The 23141-nt window shown below is 39.3% G+C and overlaps 1 protein-coding gene across 1 annotated transcript; it reads left to right on the forward strand.

The window, feature by feature from the left end:
• Positions 1–10066: 10066 nt before the first annotated feature.
• Positions 10067–20718, forward strand: LOC131677330 (ADP,ATP carrier protein 2). Its single transcript, XM_058957076.1, has 5 exons — positions 10067–10237; positions 19280–19730; positions 19789–19913; positions 19977–20083; positions 20143–20718. The coding sequence occupies exons 2-5, from the start codon at positions 19306–19308 to the stop codon at positions 20383–20385; spliced, it is 900 nt and encodes a 299-aa protein (XP_058813059.1). The 5' UTR covers positions 10067–10237; positions 19280–19305; the 3' UTR covers positions 20386–20718.
• Positions 20719–23141: the final 2423 nt, after the last annotated feature.

Consider the following 23141-nt stretch of genomic DNA (forward strand, 5'->3'; position numbering starts at 1 on the left):
ACTGACGACTATTGATGGACAGCAGAGCACCTAGCGCACTTAAATAGCACATTGGGTCGCTGGAATTGAGCTCGCTGTACGGGCGGTACCGTCCCAAGTATATTTCATTCATAAAAGTTGGGAATTATTACTCTTCCTTTCTCCTCCTCGCTAGATGAACCCGTGACGGTAAAGGGATTTCTGGTTTTATGGGTTTGGATTATTATTTTTGTCCTTTTCTTCGAAAGAAAGGCTGCACAATCCTTCAAAATTGTGATTTTTTTGTCCGAGTTCAGTAAGGTATGGTTGGCTCTCACTTAAATGACTAGTTTTAAAAAAGCTTTAAGTTGCTGTTTAATAGATAGAAGAGATCATTATGTTTCTGTTTAATAGATATCATTACTAACTGTCTGGTTGGCTTCAAAATTTTAGATATCTGCCATATAAATATACCACCTTCGGCACTATAAAAGTTTTAGAGAAAACCATGACATACTGAAACATGTCTCAACATCTGGGTAGCTGCCAAATATACATGCAAACTGACAACTTTTATTGAATATAAAATCTTTAGCTATCGTTAGATGAATTACTTAGCATAGCTCAGTTACACCCATTATTAGTAAATTAACATAGTTTGTTTTATTGAACCTATCCTGCTGTGGTATGGTACAGACTTTCACCTACCCTGAGGTGGCTAGAGTTAGTGCATATTGATTGACGAGTAGTAAAATGGAGCTTGTCTAGCGTGATGTATTCTGGCGCGCAATGATAAGCGACTACAAGTGTCATTTACATCAGCAGGCTTTGGCAGGAGCGGCCTCTAATACTATGCTGTTTTACATTGGTGGGGGAAGACGGGATAAGAATGCTCGATGGAACAGGACGGACGGATGGACGACCCAAAATTAATTTTGTGAAAATTTTTCAAAATTCTTGTCAACGTTAAAAGTTAGTTTGGAATGACTATGACAGACAATTAATGGACAATCGTTACTTAATTTGTTATAAATGTCAACTATCTCCCTAAATACTTTGACTGAAACTATAATTTTTTAAATTCCAATCTGTAACTGTACAAGTATAGTGTGATCAACGATTTGTTTTGCTCCATCTGTCTTAATGTTCTGATAGGTGGAGCAAAACCGCGAAAATCGCTATTCGGTCGCATCATTTTCATGGCGCAATCTGAACAACCGGTATTCTACAGATCCGGAATAAGTTTTTCAGAGGCACAGAACATTTCAACACCATTATAAATACTTTAGGCGATCCATTTCAAATGTCTAAATTGATTGACAGAAACACACACTCAATTCAATTCGGCAATTTCTGTACAGCAGGTATCTCAGTAGAGTGACATTTGTTTATAAGCGTAATTAATTTCGGCAACCAATGCAAACAGATTCAACTGATAGTATGCATTAGAGTGACAGGAAAAAAATGACCCCTATCGGCCCACCTCTGAATCGATTCCTAGACCCACCAGGAGTACTTGCACCAAATTTGAAGCAAATCGGACAAGTCTAACTACCGGACCAACGTGCCTGAAGTTTGTATGGGATTTTTCAACAATTTACATGGAGAAAACCCACCCGCTCGCATTTTCGCCGCTAGGTGGCACTGTATGCATCTTATTATCACTGTAAGTGAAAATAAGAAAGATAATTTAATTGTCTACAACTTTGTCGAAGACTACTGGTAAATCCGGCTTTGTTGAAAGAAGTTATTGAACTTTAAACGAAGTGACGTCTGAGTCAGTTTTGCATGGGGCCTAACAGTGCATGGTTGTGTATTAGTACTCGATTCACACGAACTAAACATTTTTGTGAAATAATCGTTAGGTTTAGCTCAATGGTATGTTCAGAAGAATTATAGTAAATAATACGATTCATGCTTTGATTAGAAAATTTTAGTTCCACATGTTGCCGAATAGAGGGCGCCAACACTAACTTTTCAACGGAGAGAGATAGAAATTTGGTGTCTTCTACAAAGTTATAGAACAGGCATGTTTCAGTATTTCTTTCGAACATTTTGATACTTTATCTCTCTTCTATGAAAAGTTAGTGGTGGCGCCCTCTATTCGGTAACAGGTGGAACTTAAATTTTCTAACCAAAACATAACTCGTATTATTTACTACAATTCTTCTAAACATACTATTCAGCTAAATCTAACCTTTATTTCGCAAAAATGTATAGTTCGCGGGACTCGAGTACTGATACACAACCAAGCACTGCTAGGCTCCATGCAAAACTGACTCAGACATCACTTCGTTAAAAGTTTAATAACTTCTTTCAACAAAGCCGGATTTACTAGCAGTCTTGGACAAAGTTGTAGACAATTAAATTATCTTTCTTATTTCCACTTACAGTGATAATACGATACATACAGTGCCACCTAGCGGCGAAAATACGAACTAGTGAGTTTTCTGCGTTTAAATTGTTGAAAAATCCCATACAAACTTCAGGCACGTTGGTCCGGTAGTTATACTTGTCCGATTTGCTTCAAATTTGGTGCGAGTACTCCTGGTGGGACTAGGAATCGACTCAGGGGTGGGCCGATTGAGTTTTCAAAAATTCTTCATTTTTCTGGGCAGTCTAGTATGCATGCTAAAAACTTTTCTAGAATAATTTTGTACGTGCAAAATTATGAGTTTTTTCAGGAATGGAAAGTAGATTTGGTACCCATTTCGAGCTATAAATTTATTTTACTTGGGATGGTACTCCTACTCCCTTTTCCCCTACAGAGAAGATTAAAAAGTGCTGAGAATTTTACCGGCCATTTGTCAACTATATGGTCCACAATTAAAAGTGATTTTATTGTTGGTCCATTAAAGTGGATCTTGAATAATTGGTATATCTATGGGTAATTATTCCCTTTGAAGTGCGCAAATATTGTTTAAATACGATATAATCTGAGCTTAACGTGACTGAGTAGCTCGGTTCGAGTTTTCAAGTCGATGCCACAATGAAAACCCAACTGGATCACTAGAGCCCTTCATAAATAAAATTGAAAGCCACAGAAACCGGCATGTGACTTTGAAAACTTTGTAGCATCCCAAGACCAATTCATTCGTTTCCGGCAATTCACCGATTAAGTTTACCTTGCGACAAATCCTGCATGAATTCCAGGAGTATTTAGTAGAACTTTCTGTTTATGGGTTTCAAGGCGGCGTCGATTCAGTGAACTGAATTCCGTTGAAACTGATTAAGCTGATTCGTATGACCCTGCTGAATGGTTGCAAATCTTGTGACATTGCATACTAAATTTCGATTTCCGAATATCACCATGAATTTGGTGAATTTTGCCAACCCAAAATGTCAGCAAAAGTTCCAGCAGAAATATTTCGCTGAAATTTCAGCAATTCGAAACTGTCATATTTTTGTTTTGATTTGCTGAAACTCAGCAAAATTATCATTCCTTCATTGATTGCTTCAGTTATCGAATTCTATAGATTGAAGGCACAATTTGCTGATTTTCAGCAAAAAATTGGCATTTTCGGTATTCTGCAAAATCAAAATTGAAAAGCTGAATTTTTAGTAAATCCTGTTTTGCTGGAATAGTGAAATATCTTCAATACAAAACACCGGCATGTGGTGTTGCTTGCAGAACAGTGACAGAGTCGTTTCTCGACAAACGTATGATTTGGGGCACAACGGCCAAATGTCAAAATTCACTTTGAGGATAAATTCTGGAGAAACCCGTATTATCCAAGCACATTTCTCTCGAAAGTGAAAATTTTTCTCTTTTATTTGCTATTAACAGCTGTGCCGGGGGATTAATGATTCGTTCGGAATTTCCCCCCAAAGTTAAGATTGTCAGTTGTTAATTGTAAACTGTTGTCATTGGAGCCGGGATACGAACTAGAACCAGCCAGCATTCCGGGTCATTTCCCGGTTGAGCTTACTGGGAAATTGGGTCATTAAATTAAGAATACATTTTTTAGACAAATCGATATAGCTCGCTTTTCTAAATGTATGCTATATATGTTCAACCCTAAGAGCTTCAGAACGATTTTTCATTTAAGATTTTGTTGGCGGCATCCAACGGGGAAAACAGATCACAATGGTGAGTTATACGAAAGCAATTATGTGACAAAATCACCCAGAGGCAGGATTCGACCCTGCAACCCTTGGGACTCCGGCACAATGCACAAACTCTTATGCTGTCCCTGGGCTACGAGGACGTCCCAAGAAGAACACACATTTAGATTTTTCATTGATTTTCTAAGATTATCAAAAGTGTTCCTTGCAGGCACGTAATCAGAGGAGGACTAGGGGGCTAAATCCCTCCCCAAGAATTCTTCGATCTACATATATTTCATCGACTTTCAACAAATTTGTATCTCATCAGGTTTGAACAAATTGAAGAACATCGATATTTTACACCACCAAAAACAACGTTCACGATAGTCAGTGTGCTTTCTGCTTCCGCTAGAGCCAGAGCAAAGCGCACAACAAAAACAATTTCGTTGATATTATGTGCTTAGTCTGAAGAACAAAAGAAACACACTATAATCATTGCCTTGGTGATCTGTCGAGATGAGTGAATCGCAGAAGCAAGAAGTGGTGCTACGGTGGCTATTGATCCGGTTTTTTTTGCATAGGACCGAGCATTAGTGATGTTGAACTTTGCTGAGGGTGAAAATGGAGCTTAAGCTTACGGAAGCCACATTTATCGAGTTGTACCATGTCAGGTATTCAGTGCGAATAACGTCCACAAATTGACCCAGCCGAAATAATTTATTTTGTATAACATCGTAAAACACGGGGTTGTATTAGACAACGCCACAATCACGATCATCATCTATATGGACGATACGAAAATCGAGGTTCGGTTATAAGATCTAGCACCGCTTACTTGCATGGTGATCATCAAAACATCCATTAGCAAGGACACATATAGGAAATACTTCTCAGTATTTCAAATGTGTTTTTGTGGTGTAAATGTGAGTGGACCGACCCATATTCTACTAACTGACCCTGTAGCATGAAACATAATGCGATTGTATTCTTACACAAAGAATTCTTTGCACATATTAAAGACAAACGAATACGAGGCAGTTTTGTTGTAAGACGGCACATTACAAACTTCCTTACTCAGAATACACTGAGGCTAAACTTTTATCTAAACCCCTATCCATAACCTCCAAACCCATTTCCTTAATCACAAATGGTTGCCAAATTTGTGACAGTTATTCGGGAAATATTGAGAACTGCAAAAGCTGTGCCACATGCCTCAGAATCAACAGTTAGTACCTTCATTGAGGAAGCTTACACTCGTGATCAATAAAGGCAAGAAACAAAAAAGAACATCTTTTCGCAAACATGCAAGCAGCAACACTATGATGACGGATAAGTGTACAATAGCTACATATAAATGATCGACAACCTAAACCTTTAAACTAGTTATTATTTTTATTCTTTACATCATGTAAATTTAGAAAAGACTCACGGCTCCGTTTAACTAAAGCGCTCTACCGAGGCAAGTAAACGAATTTTGACAAAAGATACAGTAAATTTTATAGAAAATTGAGTATTAGGTCTCCCCAAAAATGAGCTAGAGTTTGTCACGTTTAACAAAACTCGGATATAGTGTCCAGAGCCGGTTGGCCAGGTTGGCTCCCGCCAAGGGCGCCAACCTTAGGGGGGCGCTGAAATCCTAATCTACTTTATATAATAAGTGAGGATAAATGTTAAAATAAGACAAACTAAAATCGAACTGAAAATGAAAGACAATGTAAACATCAAACAAGCGCATAACTGCTACTCCACCAAAGGTGCCAAAAGTTTACCCTACGGTCCTGTCAGTCTCTTCCAGATTTATTCATAATATATGGTGTTATTCTGAAAAGAAAAGTGGATAAAACAATAAACAACGAACGTACTCGAGTTGCACAATACGAAAGTTTCAACAGCAAAGACTTCAAATTAAAAAAAATAGCAAAAATATTGGAAACTTTATCGCTTGTTTACTCAGTTTCATAGAAATACAATGAGTTAGATTTGTGTTCATGGGTAATAAAGCAGCCCCTCCCCTTAAAGCTGTAGCACTGATCGTGTAGTAAACTAGATCAATTCTAATCGAGAACACAACACTACGGCGTACCTTGAGAATTAAAGCCTACTCGATGCCAGGAATAGTTCTACCATATCACAAAGTTGTCGGTCATCAACGAGTTCTGCACTAAGTTAAATCGCTGGTTGAAATGTCACATGAGATTTTTGGTGTTCCTGGAAGCACCGAAAACTCATTGACTTATTCTAAATTTCTGAGATCAAGGACTGTTTACTTCGGTTTTGTGTCAGAAATTGCTAGAGCTGGTATATTAGGTAACTTCTCAAGAAAAAAAGCTTATGTAAGGAATCTCATCTGCCTATAATTCTTTGGAGCAGTAAAAGATGTCCTCACATGGGGATCATCTTCTCAGCCAAGAGAGCATAATGATTTGTCGTGCTGAGTGGTGTAGCTCTTTTCAATATTTCTGTAAAAGAGTACACAGAGTGCTTTTTAAGGGAATGCTTCTGATTCCTCGAGCAAGTAGATCCACGCATGACAAACTCGAATCGGAGAATGCACTGTTATTCTGAACGTTGTGAGCGGGCATGTAGACACGGTATTCATCGTGAAAGCTTGTTGCCAGTAACGTAATATGCTTGCTTTAATCAGAATAACACAGCTCTCAGAATATCTGATAATTGATGCTCCCTCCATTGCCCTCAAATACCTAGTGTCAACGGATTTCATGAATATACAGATTTGTGGCTGGAATTTACATGAAATGAATGACAGTCAAATACAAACGAACGTCGATCGAATCTTTTGAAAATCGGGTTTTTTACCTCATTTTTACGAGTTTTCAAGAATCGTAAGTAAATATACTGAACGGATGGTGAAGGAACAAATATTCACATAAAGTCTTCGAATTGTTGTGTGATAGAAGCGGGTTGAGCTCCCTAATAAATCGTCAGCTTAATAAACTGATCTACCAATTCAGTCTTGCGGAACAATCCTCTGTCCGTCGCCTTCAGGTACCTAGCGTCATTTCCATTATTTCCAAGTCTTTCGAAAACATGCTCCTTCCATAACTTTAAACACCTGACTTTGGATGATATTAGAAAAAAATCTGCATCGAACTTTATTTAAATTTTAACAGAACTGTAGTGTTTTTGGTGCTTCAGATTGATGGCACTACTTTCCGGTTAGATTGGTTAGACAAATGCCGCAAAGGGCGCAAGACTGAGACTCCGCCAAGGGCGCCAGAACGCCACGCTACGGCTCTGATAATGTCAGATATTGGACGGAAGAAAGTCTTATTTAAATGGAAATTTTTTAAACTGTACACCGATTGAATTTTTTGACGAGGTCAGTACACTGTGCTTTTACTATAAACATCAGACATTACACTCAAGCGTGGACGACAAAGGAAATATTTCGATTAGCTGAGAACAGGCAATGTAATATATACAGGTATGGCGAAGAGGGCTCTTTGGTATTCGTAAGATGGATCTTACATGAGTGGTGTGAGTGATCACAGAATAAATCGACTTGCTTTCGTCATACCGTTCGTTTCGCTTCCATTGAATCGTGTGAACACTATGACGTCAACCCGATGCGCTTCTGGATTGTTTACCTGTTATACTAGCAAACCGTGTATTATGTAGTCAACCTACGATGGGCCTAGCCGCTTCTAGGCCCATGTCGCCAGTGCAATAGCATTGGGTTGTTTTGATTTTAACAAAGGGAGATGTTTGCTAAAAAAAATGACTGCCTAGCAGGAGACTGGCTGAGAACGTTATAACCTAGAAGAAAATTTTGTTTTGTTTTTTGGGGATATGCACACACCGGCAAATGAATTATATATGACACTAAAAATTACTGCTGCGCCCACTTTTTTCGCTAATTTTTCACAAAGAGGCAGCTTAAGTAAATTTATTCAAACTTTTTTAAATTATAAGCATCATCTAGATAATAAAGAGTAAAATTTCCATAATCGAATATTGAAAAATAATCGGTGACAGAGCATTTCCCAAAACGTCTTTTGAAAGATGCGTGGTGCGGTGTATGATACAACTCGGCGTGGAAGTATCTGAAATCAAAAATCTTGTTAAGTTTACTTTAAGTATGAGGTAATCCTCCTTCCCTACGTCGTTATTAAGTTATTATTTTCGTTTTTCAACAGTTTGTGGCCTATTTAAGCAAAAACGCGGCTTAGCACTAAATTTTCTGCCATGTTTAGGGTGACAAACCATCCTAATATGAAAATATAGAAATGTACAAAACGTAGGGGTGAGGCATTTTATACTATATGTTCGAAGTTTGAAAAGAATCGGTTAAGTAGATGTTGCAAGACCGTGTTCACGGACTTCAAAAAATTGGTTTTCAGAAAAACACATTTAATTTTTTTTAAAGTGAGGAAACAATTTTTTTGTAACTTACGCTGAATCGATCCCAGGTCCATAAAGTACGTTCCTGGTAGCAATATCGTTGTATTGGAAAAAAATTCTAGAAAAATTAAATTTTCCGAGTCTGCTTATCCCTACCCCCCTAAATATCAGCTACATTGAATAATACTAAAACATCATATGGCCCTATGACCCAATTGGACTTTCTATGATTTGTGTAGACTGCTAATAACCCGCAGCCTACAGACGAGCACGAAACTTGCTCTATACACATCGCTGATACTCCCTGTTGCTCTGCATGGCCATAAGGCATGGGCGTCGAATGGAGAAAGGCGAAAACATTTGTACCACGAGCTATACCAAGTATACACACACGGGAAGGTTGATATGACACAACAGATTACAGTGCGCTGGACATGTAGCGCGAATGCCGGAAGATATGCCAGCTAAAATCATGCTCAGCAGAGAACCTCGAAGAAATTGTCGATTTTGGGGCGGACCCTGCTGTGCAATCGAAGCAGCAACGTGTGCCGTGGGCGTTCAGGGAGAATAGATAGATAGATGGCGAGCCAAGATCGAGTAAACTGAAAGTCCGCTGTTGGTGCATTAACAATTGATTTCTTAAATAGACTCAATAACACATCGTCCATAAAATACCCCAGAGAATTTGAAATATTATGAGCGTCGGTAAGCAGTTCTTAAATTGCTTGCAATCGTGCAACATTGGAAACTGGCATCGAATAGGTTAAATTTTGCTTCTCAAAATCATTGCACCGATTGACAGCCACCGTTGCCAACTTCCCTATACAGTGGCTAGTGTAACTCTTCCCGTAATAGCTGAAAAAGCAGAAGACGGACGAAATCTATAATTAATCGACCGCGATCGCGAATACATCGATCGTTGGCATTGCACTTTCGCGATAGACACGCCGACCCGGACACATGCCGTGTCCGTTCGTATGTGGTATGCTCTTGCTGTTAGTCAGTACAAGGTAGCTGGCGCATGTCAAGTTCTATACTTGGAAACGGATTTAAAATAGCAGTGCAGGAACGAGTTTTCCAGGTTACTATCAAACGCGTGCCAACTGATTGACAGTATTTTTTCTAAACTCGACAGTAATGTTGTTCAGGAATTAGCGACTGATTGCCCTTTAGAGGAAAAGGGAACAAGTCACACTAGTTAACGATATGTGACATTTGAAAAACGGTAGTTTAGGATATGCTCCAAAAATTATTTATAATATGTACATCTCATGCCAACTTTTCTATCTTGACAGAATTGCCCCCAATTTATTTTTCATATATAGCAGGCATATGTGTTCCTTTGCGTCTAAGCAAAAAAATTCTCTTGAATCTATGTAAAAACCTTTCCAAAACAGACCCCTTCGCCACGGTCCACATTACCATCACCCTTACCTACATATAAGACCTTGCTCAGGGTGACTATCACCCCGAAACCGACCGAAACCGAGCAACAGCTGTTGTCACCATGCTTGACCTCGAATAGTCATATGATTGCGTCGGTAAACGATGCACGAGATGCACTTGTTAACGCGCGGTCCTCCCTCGTGCGCTCTCTCACGGCTTCGGCGCACTGTGGGGATATTTGCGGAAAAAAGAGGCGAAGGTCGTGAGCACCAACCCTGCATGCAGCTAAACTACCCCGTCGGTGCATCTTAAAGCAAGGGTTACTCACTGTCCCGCGGTCTTCGAGTATAGATCGAACCAACGCAGCCTCCACAGAACATTGGCGGGATAATCTGCCAAGTCGAGATATCTACTAGCAGCAATTTCGAATCGTCGCTGTGATAGCACATCACAGCCACTTAGCTGATAAGCCGTTCCAACCTAGGTAAGCCACAGGCAAAGATCTCAGTGTGCCGTGCGTAGTAGTGCAGTCCGGGAATCGTAAAAGATGCACTCTCAATTGCAGTGGAATTATTGTAGTTACGTAAGAAGTGGAAAACGGCATCAATTGCGCAGAACAAATTACGGAGAAACTGTTGTGCATCCTATAAAGTGAAGAGTAAATTTAAAAAAAAAACTAATTGAACACTGTCAACATAATAATGTACTGTTTGTGTTGCATAATTAAGGAGAAGATCCGTCTGATAAAACAGCTGATGTGACAGAGGAACCAGACACAAAGAGAAATATTTTTACAGCGCCTCAATTGCATAACAAAACGGATGCCAATCAACAGTTGCATAATTCAATGATCGAATCGCATCCTTAAGAATTTTCTTTCATCAATGACCAGTCGTAGGATAGGGCAAACGTAATCATTGCTTCATGCACGGGCAAGAATCGCAGCTGTCTTTATACCAGTCGGCTTTACATCGTAACTTGAAATTCAAGTGTAGTGCGAAAAGTACTTTCGAGGAACTGCTTTAGATACAAATATGTTGACTTGATCTCAAATTTAGTGCCTTTTACTAGCTTAATATGGTTTATTTCTTTACCATACTAGTTGTTACTATTAAATTTCAATCCCAACGAAAAGCTTGTTTGCCCTCGAAAATCAGCAGAAAATGGCATCTGGAGTAGAGTGCGAGAATAATGTTTCTAAATATACACAGAATATCATTCAGCGCTTCATATGAGTTTAAATTTCAATATACAATTACATTGACCGTCCTTCGATAGGCTTGACGTGCGTCCTCTTAATTTCTACGATTGTATTACCGAACATCTTTTAACTCAGAAAAATTGTTTAAAGGAGGTGATGCTTTAGTGTAGGAAATTCTCATATTTTTATTTGAAATCATTTATTTGTTAAATTAGTTATGGAATTCGTGTCCATTGTCTCATCAGAATCCGAAACTAACTTAGTGACGGATTGACGCTAGCTTCAAAAACTAAGACACTAATTGTGTTCCTGAGCAAATTCCTGGTTAAGCGTGATGTCCTGCAAGTAAAGGAGTTCATTTTTAAACTGATGAGAACTAGTGAAATTGAATCATTTTGTTTTGGCTTTGCAAGCCAATGCAAGATGTGGTATGTGGAGAAAAAATATTATTTTATTATTTATTATTTATTTGTTAACAAATTTATTTGTGCTTTAGTGTGATAAACTAGGTCATTTAGAAAGGGAGACACTTTTAATTTCGCATATTTGTTAACCTGTCTTTCAATCGAAAAACTTTCTAAAAAACAAACTGACGTTATTATATTTATATCGCGAAAATAACTGAAGAAAGTATTCATCTCTCTTTTCTGTTGATCTACCTGCGCCCACCTTCACCAGTCACGATCTTGGCTAGTTGGTTCAGCGAATTCCTCATCCGACCAATGTCGCTGGGGATTGCTCTGTTCATCTTCAGATTCCGCTACATTATCATCCAATACTTCGTAATTGGACGGAACTGTGGACATTTTGGTGGATTCAAGTCTTTTGGGTTGACCTCTACACAATTGCCGTTGTAACATTGGAGCACGCCCCTGCTTTAATGGCAACTGGCTAGATCTTGCCAAAACGCAACTGAACCATCATGGGACTTAATGAAGTGTAAAATCCCTTTGTTGAGACACTTCCTTCCGAGTGCATATACATCCGAATTCATAACCTGATTTGTCATACTGGTGTTCTGCCCTCAGGAACGGATCCCTTGCTAAATCATAAATTGATTAGTGAACGTTTTCGCGAAAACAAAAATGTGTTTGAAATCGGTATTGTGTTTCATCGTCGATCAAAACACATCACGCTAGTTTCGTTAGCACCAGAGTCTATGTAATATTAGAGCTCCGTACAGGGAAATAAGCAACACTGAATAAAATGATGACTACGTCTTTGTTTCTGGGAACCATAGCTTTTGCTGTAACTTGGAGTGATTTCAACCGAGCTACACAATAAATTCTCACGGAATGAATCAAAAAGCTACTGTTTCGGGGCTTACAGTTCTTTATTTAAAATACTCTTCCATGTAATTTTTTGCACATTGATGCAAAAGAATTTAATAAAATGCATTAGTGTCTTGTCTATTGAAAGAATTTAATAAAATGAATTAGTGTCTAATCTATTGAAATAATTTGACATTATATTATTTCAATCAACACTAATACCACAGAGAACAGACATGCATGATCGAACAAAAATATTTAAAAAACGCGTGTAAACATTTGAATTAATATACGATAAACAGTAGCGCCGGCACACCAACCTATCCCAACTATCCGTCAAATCCATTCCGGAACCGGTTCGAAATCCTGAATGGATTCAGTATGGAGTCTTGCTCAAAGAAAACAACCGATTTGAGCTGGAATTCATGCTGGAAGTCCGAACCGGTTCCGGACTAGTTTGACTGGGTAGAGGAATAACCGCTGTCAATTCTGTCAAACTCAGGCACAAAAAAAACATGACGACAGCAGCGCACCTGATTTGGATATCCCAACTACCTTCGAAACCGTTGGAGATTTTACACAAGTTGAATGCTGAAGATGGACGTCTGCTCTCTGTGCTAATACTTACTTTGCACGATAGGTAGGCACATGTTCGATTGGTAGATTTGACTTCACTGTCGGCGCACCTTTAAACATAAAGAACGCCTTTGGACAACCAGGCCCGTAGCCAGGATTTTGTTTCGGGAGGGGCTTGAAAATTATTGTATAAATGTATTAATTCTGACGACTTGAGATAGTCACTGGAAACTGAACGTAATTATGAAAAGTTCTTAGTGAAAACAATTCCAAAACTAAGACATAGACACTAAACACCCTAAAAATATATTGTCAGTTACAAGAAAGGCTATAGTTCATCGACGAATTAAATTTGATTATTATTAATTTACAAGTTAGAAATTTCTCTAGTTACAAAAATGAATATTCAAGAGTTTAAAGTATTTGGGGCTGCGTGAAAATGCTACGCACTCTAGACTACACGTTCACAATTTGTAAAAGACGCTAAATTGGAATGAGTAGAAAAATATGCAAAAATCCGTCTCACGAAATTTTACACGCATTTGCTAACCAGGAGAACGAAACCATCGTCAAGGTTGTCCCCATGGATAGGAATATATCAGTGTGAAATCCAAGTTCACCGTTGCAAAGAATGTCCGAGCAAAGGGAATGTCGTTAACTCAACTTTATGAAATTTTCAATTTAAATGATACTGATAATGTCGTAATCATAACAATCCTGAGAAAAACACAGGTTTTTTATTTGACTCTCGTGGGAAATGGGTTAAAGCCTATCTTCGACAATATTATCAGGCAACTGAAAATAACTATCTATTTATCTATTTAAGTAAATTCTTTTTAGATATTTTTATATCATTGAACATTCGAATTAAAAATATCGTAGACTGATTTTCTTAGATCCCTGAAACTATAGTAAAAGTCAAAATGTAAAGTGAGTGCAAAAATATTTCACTACAAAGCAAGAATAAGAACCTTAGCTCTATTGACTTTCAGCAATCTTGCAAAATCGTTGAAATTTGAGAAGATTACCAAGCTTAAGTAAATATTATATTTGAACATTTGAAGGTTTTATTTCGGAATTCATGGGTTTTTGGACAATGTAAAATATATATTCCAATGATTTAATCTACTAATGGAAACTACCCAGAATTTAATCTACTGAGCGAAACTGCTCAAAACTTGTTCACTAATCGAAAGAAAATTACTTAGCACTGATTAGTGAATGCTACTAATTTACGTAAAATTTGGTAAATATAACATTGATGACACCACCAAAATATCAAGATTGGAAGAGATGTATGCCATCTTAAAGAAAGTTGTAATGTTTGTCTGATTACAGATTTGTTTTACCACTATTTGGGAAAAAGTTTCAATTAAAGTTGTTGCACCCAACGCATCAAAGTAGTACGCATAACGAAATTATAAGATCAAAGCGCAATTCCGAAAGCACTCGTGTTGAGTGTATAGAAAATAAAGAAGAGTGATCTTGAGTTGATTTCGATTGGTTGATTTTTTTTCCTGTCATATCTCTCTCATTTAAGATTATCTCTCTCATTTTGTTCCATGACGAGCACAAACAGAACGGAAGACTGTCACATACTGAAGACATGAAATCGAAACACTTATCCTAACTTATTAGCTTACGGATTCAATCAGTCCCAACATTTTAGTCACTCTTCGTGACTGCCTATTGTTCTACCACTTTTTGACCCGTCCACTTTCAAAAGAATTTTCTTTAACAAGTTTGTTGCAGATATCACGGATTTACGGATTAACAGTGTATTAGTACGGAACGAATTCCTCGTAAAAATTAAATGATAAAAATGTCAATAAAAATGGTATTGCGTTAAAATGACGCGAAACAAAAACTGTCTTCTCGGCTGAATCGTTCTGATTGAAATACTTTTTGTGTAGCACAGTGCAGAGTGCACAGTGTGCACTGACCTAATACAGAAATTCAAAATTGTGTGCAATTCAAAAACTTATCTTGTACAAATAACAAACGGGGTCGTGGATCTGTTATATATTCCCTTATGTAAACAATAAAAATAATATAACGAGTTTAAATGGTTGTCCGGCAGATTTCGTGCAAGCGCTTAGCCATTGCACGTAGAAACCTCTTTACGAGGGGAGGAAATATTTTTTTCCTCACCAACTATGTCTTGCTTATTTCTATTTCGCTATTGTACATTTCCGTGTCATTATCGTAGTTGCTGCCTTTATGTTCGCGAATATCTGATTTCTTCCTTGCTTCTCGCCCTCAATAATTGCCCTTCCGAATGGATTCCATTTCTCCAAATGTGACATTAATCTGCGAGTAAGCGGTATCCGATCTTGTAGCGGAACATTGATTTTCTCATCGTCCATATACTGAAGGATCTTAATTATAGCATTGTCACACACAACCATGTGTTTCAAGTTGTGCGAAATGAATGGTTTCGTCTGGGCTAATTTGTTGAGCGCTAAATGCCTGACATGGTAGAACTCGATAAAGGCGGCTTCCAAAAGTCTAACCACCATTTACACCTTCAGGAAATGTTTCACATGAATGCTCGGTCCTATGAGAAATATCAATAGTTTTATAATCACCGTATTTGGCTGGAGCACCACTTCTTGCTTCTGCTACTCACTGATTTGATTATAGTAACAGTTTCTATTATTCTTTGGTCAAGGCACACAATATAAAAGTTACTATTTTTGTCGTTCGCTTCGCACTGGCTCGAGCAAAAGCATAAAGCACACTTAATTTCGTGACCAATGCCTTTGGTGGTTAGGAATAGCCTTCTTCAAATTTTTCTCAATAATTTGTTCAAACCAAATGAGCAACAAATTTTGTTAAAAGTCGCCGATTTATTTAAATTTATTTTTGAAAAATTTCGGGAGGGGCTTTAGCCCCCTAGCCCCCCCTCTGGCTACGTGCCTGTGGACAACACCAGCCCAGTAAAGCTCAGCCGGAAATGAACTGGAATTCTGGCTGGTTCCAGTTCGTATTCTGGCTCCAGTGACACAAGTGATTCTAACTAGAATCGGTTGTGTCACTGGAGCCGGAATACGATCTGGAGCCAGCCAGAATTCCGGGTCATTTCCGGCTGAGCATAACTGGGAAGTAGAACAGCTGAAACGGTTTGTTGTTTTAAGCTTCGATTGTGGTTAAGATTTTTGTTTTTGGGATTGCCACAAAAATTCTTAAAGAAGGTATTTGGCACTTGCTTCAAAAACCCAAAAAAATGAATTGATTGTTTGTTTCGATTGTGCTGTTTATCTACTCGGAAACATTTAAAGCCGCACAGTACTCAGTTTTTTGCCAAATCATAATTCGAGATTTTAGGCTCAGTCTTAGTTTCCCGAATAACCTTCAAACACCTTTGACAATAAACGGTTCGACTCCCGACACAATGCTGTCTACATCATTGAAAAAGCTTTTTCGCAAAAGCAATCAAGTTTAGGAGTTTTCCTTGATATTGAAGGTGCTTTTGACAACATGTCTGTTGAATTCATTTTGAAAGCAGCACGAGGTCATGGAATACCTTCATACATCACGAACTGGATACACGCAATTATTAGCAACCGACATCTGTGCTCATCGTTAAGACAAATAGAGATAAGGAAACTGAGTGTCTACGGATGTTCTCAAGGTGGTGTGCTGTCGCCACTTCTATGGAACCTTGTCACCGATGGCTTGTTGAGGAAACTTAACCGGTATTTGCATTACCACAATTTTTGATTTGATCCAACAAGCCTGTATTGTTGAACAATGGTGTCTTCATGTTGGACTATTAGTTAATTTAAATAAAACATCAATGGGGCTTTTTACGTAACGAAGGATTACAACCGGAGCTCGTCCGCTGCAGTTCATTGACTCTGAAATTGTTGCCGCAGATCAAGTTAAGTACGTTGGAGTAATTCTTGACCTCAAACTTGATTGGGCAGCTTACAACGAATCAAGAAAGCTTGCATGGCCTTCGGCCAATGTAGACGGACCTTCGGCAAATATTGGGGACTCAAACCCAAGTAGATTCAGCGCATCCACACAATTGTTCGACAAATACTGGCACACGGGTGCCTTGTTTGGTAGCAGATGGAAGAAGTTATGACATTTCAATCAAAGTTAAACCATCTTCATAGGATAGTGTTGATGGCGATTACTGGTGCGTTCTCCGACACCTACTGCACAACATCCATGATCGAACAAATATGTTAATAGAATGGAATCCATACTGAATCCACTCAGAAGTCCGAACCGGTTCCGGAATGGTTTGACTGGGTAGAGGTATAACCGCTGTCAATTCAGTCGAACTCAGCCACTAAAAACATAACGACAGTAGCGCACCTGGCGGAGGTATCCCAACTACTTTCGAAAACGTTAGAGATTTTTACACAAGTTGTGATAGGGTGATGAGCCCATTTGCGCCATGTTTCTGTTATCACCCTACCCATTTGAAGCCGTTGGTTAGAGCAGTGTCTGCCATCTTTGTTCAACGCATTGAGTCAAATGGTAGCGCAACAATAAGGGGCACTCGATTCGAGTTTTCGTTGCGCTCAAACACGAGAATTTCACTGTTTTCAGTGCATTTGTGTTATTATATTGGTTCTTAACAACGAAGCAAAGCTGTTGATGCCAATTTTTACGTATTCAATTGATTGTAGAGCGAGAAATTAACGAATTAGTGAGGCACCTTGCTTAGTATGGTGAAAATAGGCACTTCACCCTATGTGTTTCTGAAATAAGAAGCGCTTTCCTGCGCATACCGTCTTAATGAGGTTACTGGGTTCTAAAACAGTAACCCAACAGCTCGTGCAACTAGCCACACAAGACTGTGGCCCCAAATGGTTACTTCGGATGAGTATACACTTAATCTCTGGGACCTTACACTCACACATATTTTTTTTTTAACTTTTAATGTGCAATGTCCTCCTCGCGAGGAATGGCTGTCTGGCTGGATGGAGTGACAACTTGAAGAATACGTAGTTTGTTATACTGACGGTTCTTTGTTGGAGGGCCGAGCCGGTGCTGGTGTCTATTGTCGTAAAATGAGATTAAACCAATCTCATTCTCTTGGAAGATACAGTATCGTGTTCCTAGCAGAAAATTTTCGCGATTTTGTGTGGCGTCAATCAGCACATCAACAGCGAATTTGTGGTAAAAGAACCTTTTTTTGCTCTGACAGTCAGGCTGCCGTGAAAACACTTAGTTCGGCAGATTCAGGATAGAAATCAGTAATCGCATGTCGAATTCAACTCGAAGAACTTAGCATTTCAAATGCTATCTACCTTCTACCCAGTAATTCCGGTATTACTGGAAATGAATGGGCGGACGAATTGGCTAGAGCTGGCACTGCGATTAACTTCGTTGCTCCAGAGCCACTGTCGATAAGTTGTTGAAGGCACAAGTTTTGTTCTTGGGCCGCATCCGAACATGTCATTGGCGTAGCTTGCAAACTTGCGTTCAAACAAAGATTTTTCTGCCGGTTGTGAATCTAAAAATTTCAAAGAATTTGCTGCATTTTTCCAAGTACAATTACAGTATTATCACATGGTTACTATTCAGCGCGCTGAGTATTATTCGTGTGATCTTTGTGAATCCAATTACGGAGCTTCATATATCATGTGATATGTAGCTAGTCTGCCGTAATGTAATTGCGTATCCGGATTTTTGACTCTCAATACATAGATGAACCTGTGTACAGAGACTTGAGACTCAAGGATATGCTATTGTTCTTAAACCAGTGTGGTAAATAGCTGCCATTTGAGTCAGTCGCTAATGATTCCTGATTCCCCACAAAGTTGACAAAACGCCACTTCGAGGACAGCCGCAAGAATTTAATTTTGCAACAGGGTGATCGTGATCGTTAATCTTCCCCGCTGATATTCATGTTTGCATTTAATGAAGCGGAAGCTCACGTTTTTGATGTGATGATCAAATATTTAGAAGAAAAGAGGCTGAAGGGCCTTATAGTCTTTTTTGCTTCATAACTTCAACACCCACTGTTGGGAATAAATCTAACAGCTATTTCTCACCACGCTTTCGGAATGTACCCGTTAGAAAGACTGATACCCATATTTTTCAAAACATATTTAAAAATCGTATCCCTTTTACAGTAGCATGGGAAAGCCTCCATTTTCCCAGACTATCTGTGCAAAGTTTTCAACTGCTCACTTGACCGATTAAGAGGTAATCAATGTGCGGTCTAACGCCGACTAGTCCAGAATAGGGTCTATTAACATTTTCGGGTCCATACAACCCGCAAGTGCAAGTGGCACTTGAGATTGCAAACATATAGCAGATTACGAATGTACCGGTGTGTGAGCATTTCCCAGTTAAAATAGTTTGTGATGTGAGATTGGATTTTTAAGCTAAAAATAAAAAAAATCCAAATCCATGTGAAACTTTCCTTGGATGTAGGTTTTTAGTAATAAAACTTTCAGCAACCCTCAGTCAAACATGCAGTTACACTATCTTCCGCTTCGATATTTCCCAGGACCCCGTCTAACCACCCCAGCCACAATGCCCGGACTAGGAGATCCCGTTGCGTTCCTTAAGGATTTTGCCGCCGGAGGCATTTCGGCGGCCATCTCCAAGACAGCTGTAGCCCCCATCGAGCGTGTCAAGCTGTTGCTGCAGGTACAGCACATCTCGAAGCAGATCGCCGAAGCCGATCGATACAAGGGTATGGTCGATTGCTTCGTGCGTATCCCCCGAGAGCAGGGTTTCGGAGCGTACTGGCGTGGTAACATGGCCAACGTTATCCGGTACTTCCCGACGCAAGCACTGAACTTTGCCTTTAAGGACAAGTACAAGCAGATCTTCCTGGGCGGTGTCGACAAGAACACCCAATTCATGCGTTACTTCATTGGTAACCTGGCGTCCGGTGGTATGGCCGGTGCCACCTCGCTTTGCTTCGTCTATCCCCTCGATTTCGCCCGTACCCGGTAAGATTCATTCAATATGGTCTTATAAGTTAAAAGTTATATTCTTTATTTCTTATAGTCTCGCCGCTGATGTCGGTAAGGATGGTGTTCGCGAATTCAAGGGTTTGGGTGATTGTCTTGGAAAAATCTTCCGCACAGACGGTATTGTTGGTCTGTACCGAGGCTTCGGTGTATCTGTCCAAGGTACAAAGATTTAACAGCTGAGACCCTGGTTCGAAGCTACTAAAACACTCGATTAATCCATAGGTATTATCATCTACCGTGCCGCCTACTTCGGTTTCTACGACACTGCTCGTGGTATGCTGCCGAACCCGAAGACCACTCCATTCTACATCAGCTGGGCCATCGCTCAGGTTAGTATTGCTTTGATAGAGTACTTCGCATAAACTACATTCCTATTTTCTTGCTCCAGGTCGTCACCACCGTTGCCGGTATTGTGTCCTATCCATTCGACACCGTCCGTCGTCGCATGATGATGCAGTCTGGCCGTGCAAAATCTGAGATGGTCTACAAGGGCACACTGCACTGCTGGGCCACCATCGCCAAACAGGAGGGCAGTGGTGCCTTCTTCAAGGGCGCATTCTCCAATGTTCTCCGTGGTACCGGCGGCGCTTTCGTACTGGTGCTGTACGATGAAATCAAGAAGATACTGTAACACCATAACACCCTGCTTTTAATATGTTTTTGTTCCTTTCCGTAACTGCCCTTCCCTTCACCATCCCATCCAATCCATGAAACTCTTTGCAGCTCAGCTCCTTATTCTGTCTATCTCTCTCTCTAACCGTTCGATGGTTAGCTAAGCGACAATTCAAACTAGCAGTTGTTGTGTTCGGAAAAACACGTGTCAAATGTTTATGTACAAAACCATTGACGATCAAAGTGATGCAGCGAATAATAGAATTTACGAAAAATAATTCTAAAAGTTTTAAGTGTAAAAGCCTAAACGAGCTTTCGAAACAGAGTAAAATAAAGCGAACAAGAAATTAAATGCGATGTTTTTGTTGTTGTTGTCAGGGCCCTATTTTTTCATCAGGTGTAAACATGTTCATCCATTTTCTTAGCTTCGAAAGTGAACCTAAATTAGACAGATTTGCTGAAAATTCTGTGTAAATATTCAAGTGGAACTACTTTCTCTTCTCGCACAAAGCCGATGCAAAACTATAGCCGTCAGTGAAACAAGCAAGCAACACTAGGTACCGCTCTTTGTTACTTACCCGCTGAACAATTAATACAGCATCGTTATCGCAGACTGCACAGTAAAATGAGTCAGCCGCAGGAAATAAAAGTGTTCGTGCTACGAAATTACACACTTTAGATTCACTTAATAAACTCGTTTTATTCGTATAGTACATCAGGAGGAGAAATAGCTAGTAAAGGTGAAAATGAACCTTAATTTCAGGAAGTGACCTACATACAACTACACCACGCGAGAAACTGTGTCTTTATAACGTTGATCTTTTGCCTTGGCAGAAAAAATTCTTTGCGAAATACAACAACAAATGCTACGTCGCATATAACATCAGAACCGAAACTCTCGAGTGTATGAATCATACCGTACACTAAACCAGAATTCATTAAATGAATTATGTGGAAATACGAAGAAATGGAATCTATTATAAGTGACCCTTTCTAGAAACTGTTTCATCGGTATTTCCAAAAGCGTTCGTGTTGTAAAAATGTGGGTGACTGAACCTATTGCGCCTTATTTGTCTATTTAAAGCAAAGCACTTAGGGAAAGGCGTAACCTATCCGCAAACAACGCTGGTCGCACACCACGAGCAGACTCCTATATGACAGTAACTCCTATATGACAGTAACTGTGGTGTTCCATTTGTTGTTAAATCTGCTGTATACTTCCATTTCGTCATTGTTACAACTGCTTTGAATTCCATTGTCGGTTTACTGATTGTGGTTTGGATGTTGATGTCGAAACACCAGGCGCAGCAGTTATGGATTTAGCGGTTGTCATACAAATTAAAATTTTCGGTACAGTTAATGCTTGTTTCGGCCCGCTGAAGACTATTTCATATTTCTTTCACAAATAAAAGCGGGTTTTCTGTTGTAACTTTGTTTACTACGGTCGATTAGTTTTTTCGAGACTATTTTGTTTTTTTTTTCCTTTTGTTAGTTTTTCTTCTGGCGAAAATATTTGTTAAAAAATCCGATTGAGGAGGTGGGCGTAGCGTAATTGGCAAATCGATTGCCTTGTACGCAGCGCACCTGGGTTCGAGTCCCGACCCCGCACATAGTGTTAGAATTTTTTCATAAGAGATAATCGTCTATAATCATAAGTTTCAGAAGTCTATAATCGAAATAAAAAATCCAATTGAGTATATTTTAAAACATTTTCTCGCTTTTTAACGTGAAATTGAAGTTCAAACCTAACGAAAGTAAAAAAAAATCTGGAAATGATCATTGAAGTATAAATAAGAAGTAACAATCCCGATGGCCAGCTGTCCGGAGCTTAAGTTGCACGATCATAGTTTTTGGAAATCGATCGTGAACGACTTTCGTGTATATATAACTAAGATCATATTATCAAACAAGACATACCTCCTGATCTTTTCCCTTTCCTACTAACAGTAATTCCTTTCCCGTGATACTCGTGGAGCAGCAGAGGCAGTCTCGGTCTCTACCAAGAGCGAGTGTCGAACTAACATTCCTTCCTTTCCTCGGTAGAACAGCATTGGTCGTGGCCGGCGTCGTTATTGACTATTTTTATGAAAGTTTTGAGTCATGCACAGTGAGTAAGATTTGCTCGTCACAAGCATTGTGGTTCATTGTGTATTTTCACATACATAAGTAAACAACGCCTTTGATCACAACCTGGTAGAAAATAATAACCAAAGACGGCGAAAGCGTATGGAATAATTGTTTTCAACCAAGAAACTGCATCAGTGTTCGGGAGACCGGCCGACAAGAGCTCAATTGAAAACTATTCTGAAGTTTAAGGGTAACTATATATTACTGGGGGAACCCAGGGATATTCGGAACTACCTAAGCAAATCGCCATTTTAGGTGGATAGATGTGAAAGAATTGATCGGTCAATGGTCCTAATTGTTACGTTGAAACCTCAGCTGTATTTTGGAGTCATTAAAGTTCATTTGCACCACTCCATGGCAACGCTAGGCAACGATTTGTGAAACTCTGCGTTTTTCCATATTTTTACAGTGTAGGGGTAGTTCGGACCTCCCTACGCGGCAATTCAGTTCGTCGATTTTTTACAATGGAAGTATGTTTACCTATGAAATATTTATTGGAGAAACTCCTTGAGAAGCAAAAAAAATGCGTTACAAAAATTTAATCTGGTGAGTCACAGCTGTCGATTGGCGGATCATATATTTTCTTTGCAGTGGTGTGTACAATCGTGTGCATTGTTGCAAGCCGCTGAACGGTGGTTGATGGAATAG

The sequence above is a fragment of the Topomyia yanbarensis genome, chromosome 1 (assembly GCF_030247195.1).
Source record: "Topomyia yanbarensis strain Yona2022 chromosome 1, ASM3024719v1, whole genome shotgun sequence".
In the NCBI taxonomy this organism is placed as follows: Eukaryota; Metazoa; Arthropoda; class Insecta; order Diptera; family Culicidae; genus Topomyia; species Topomyia yanbarensis.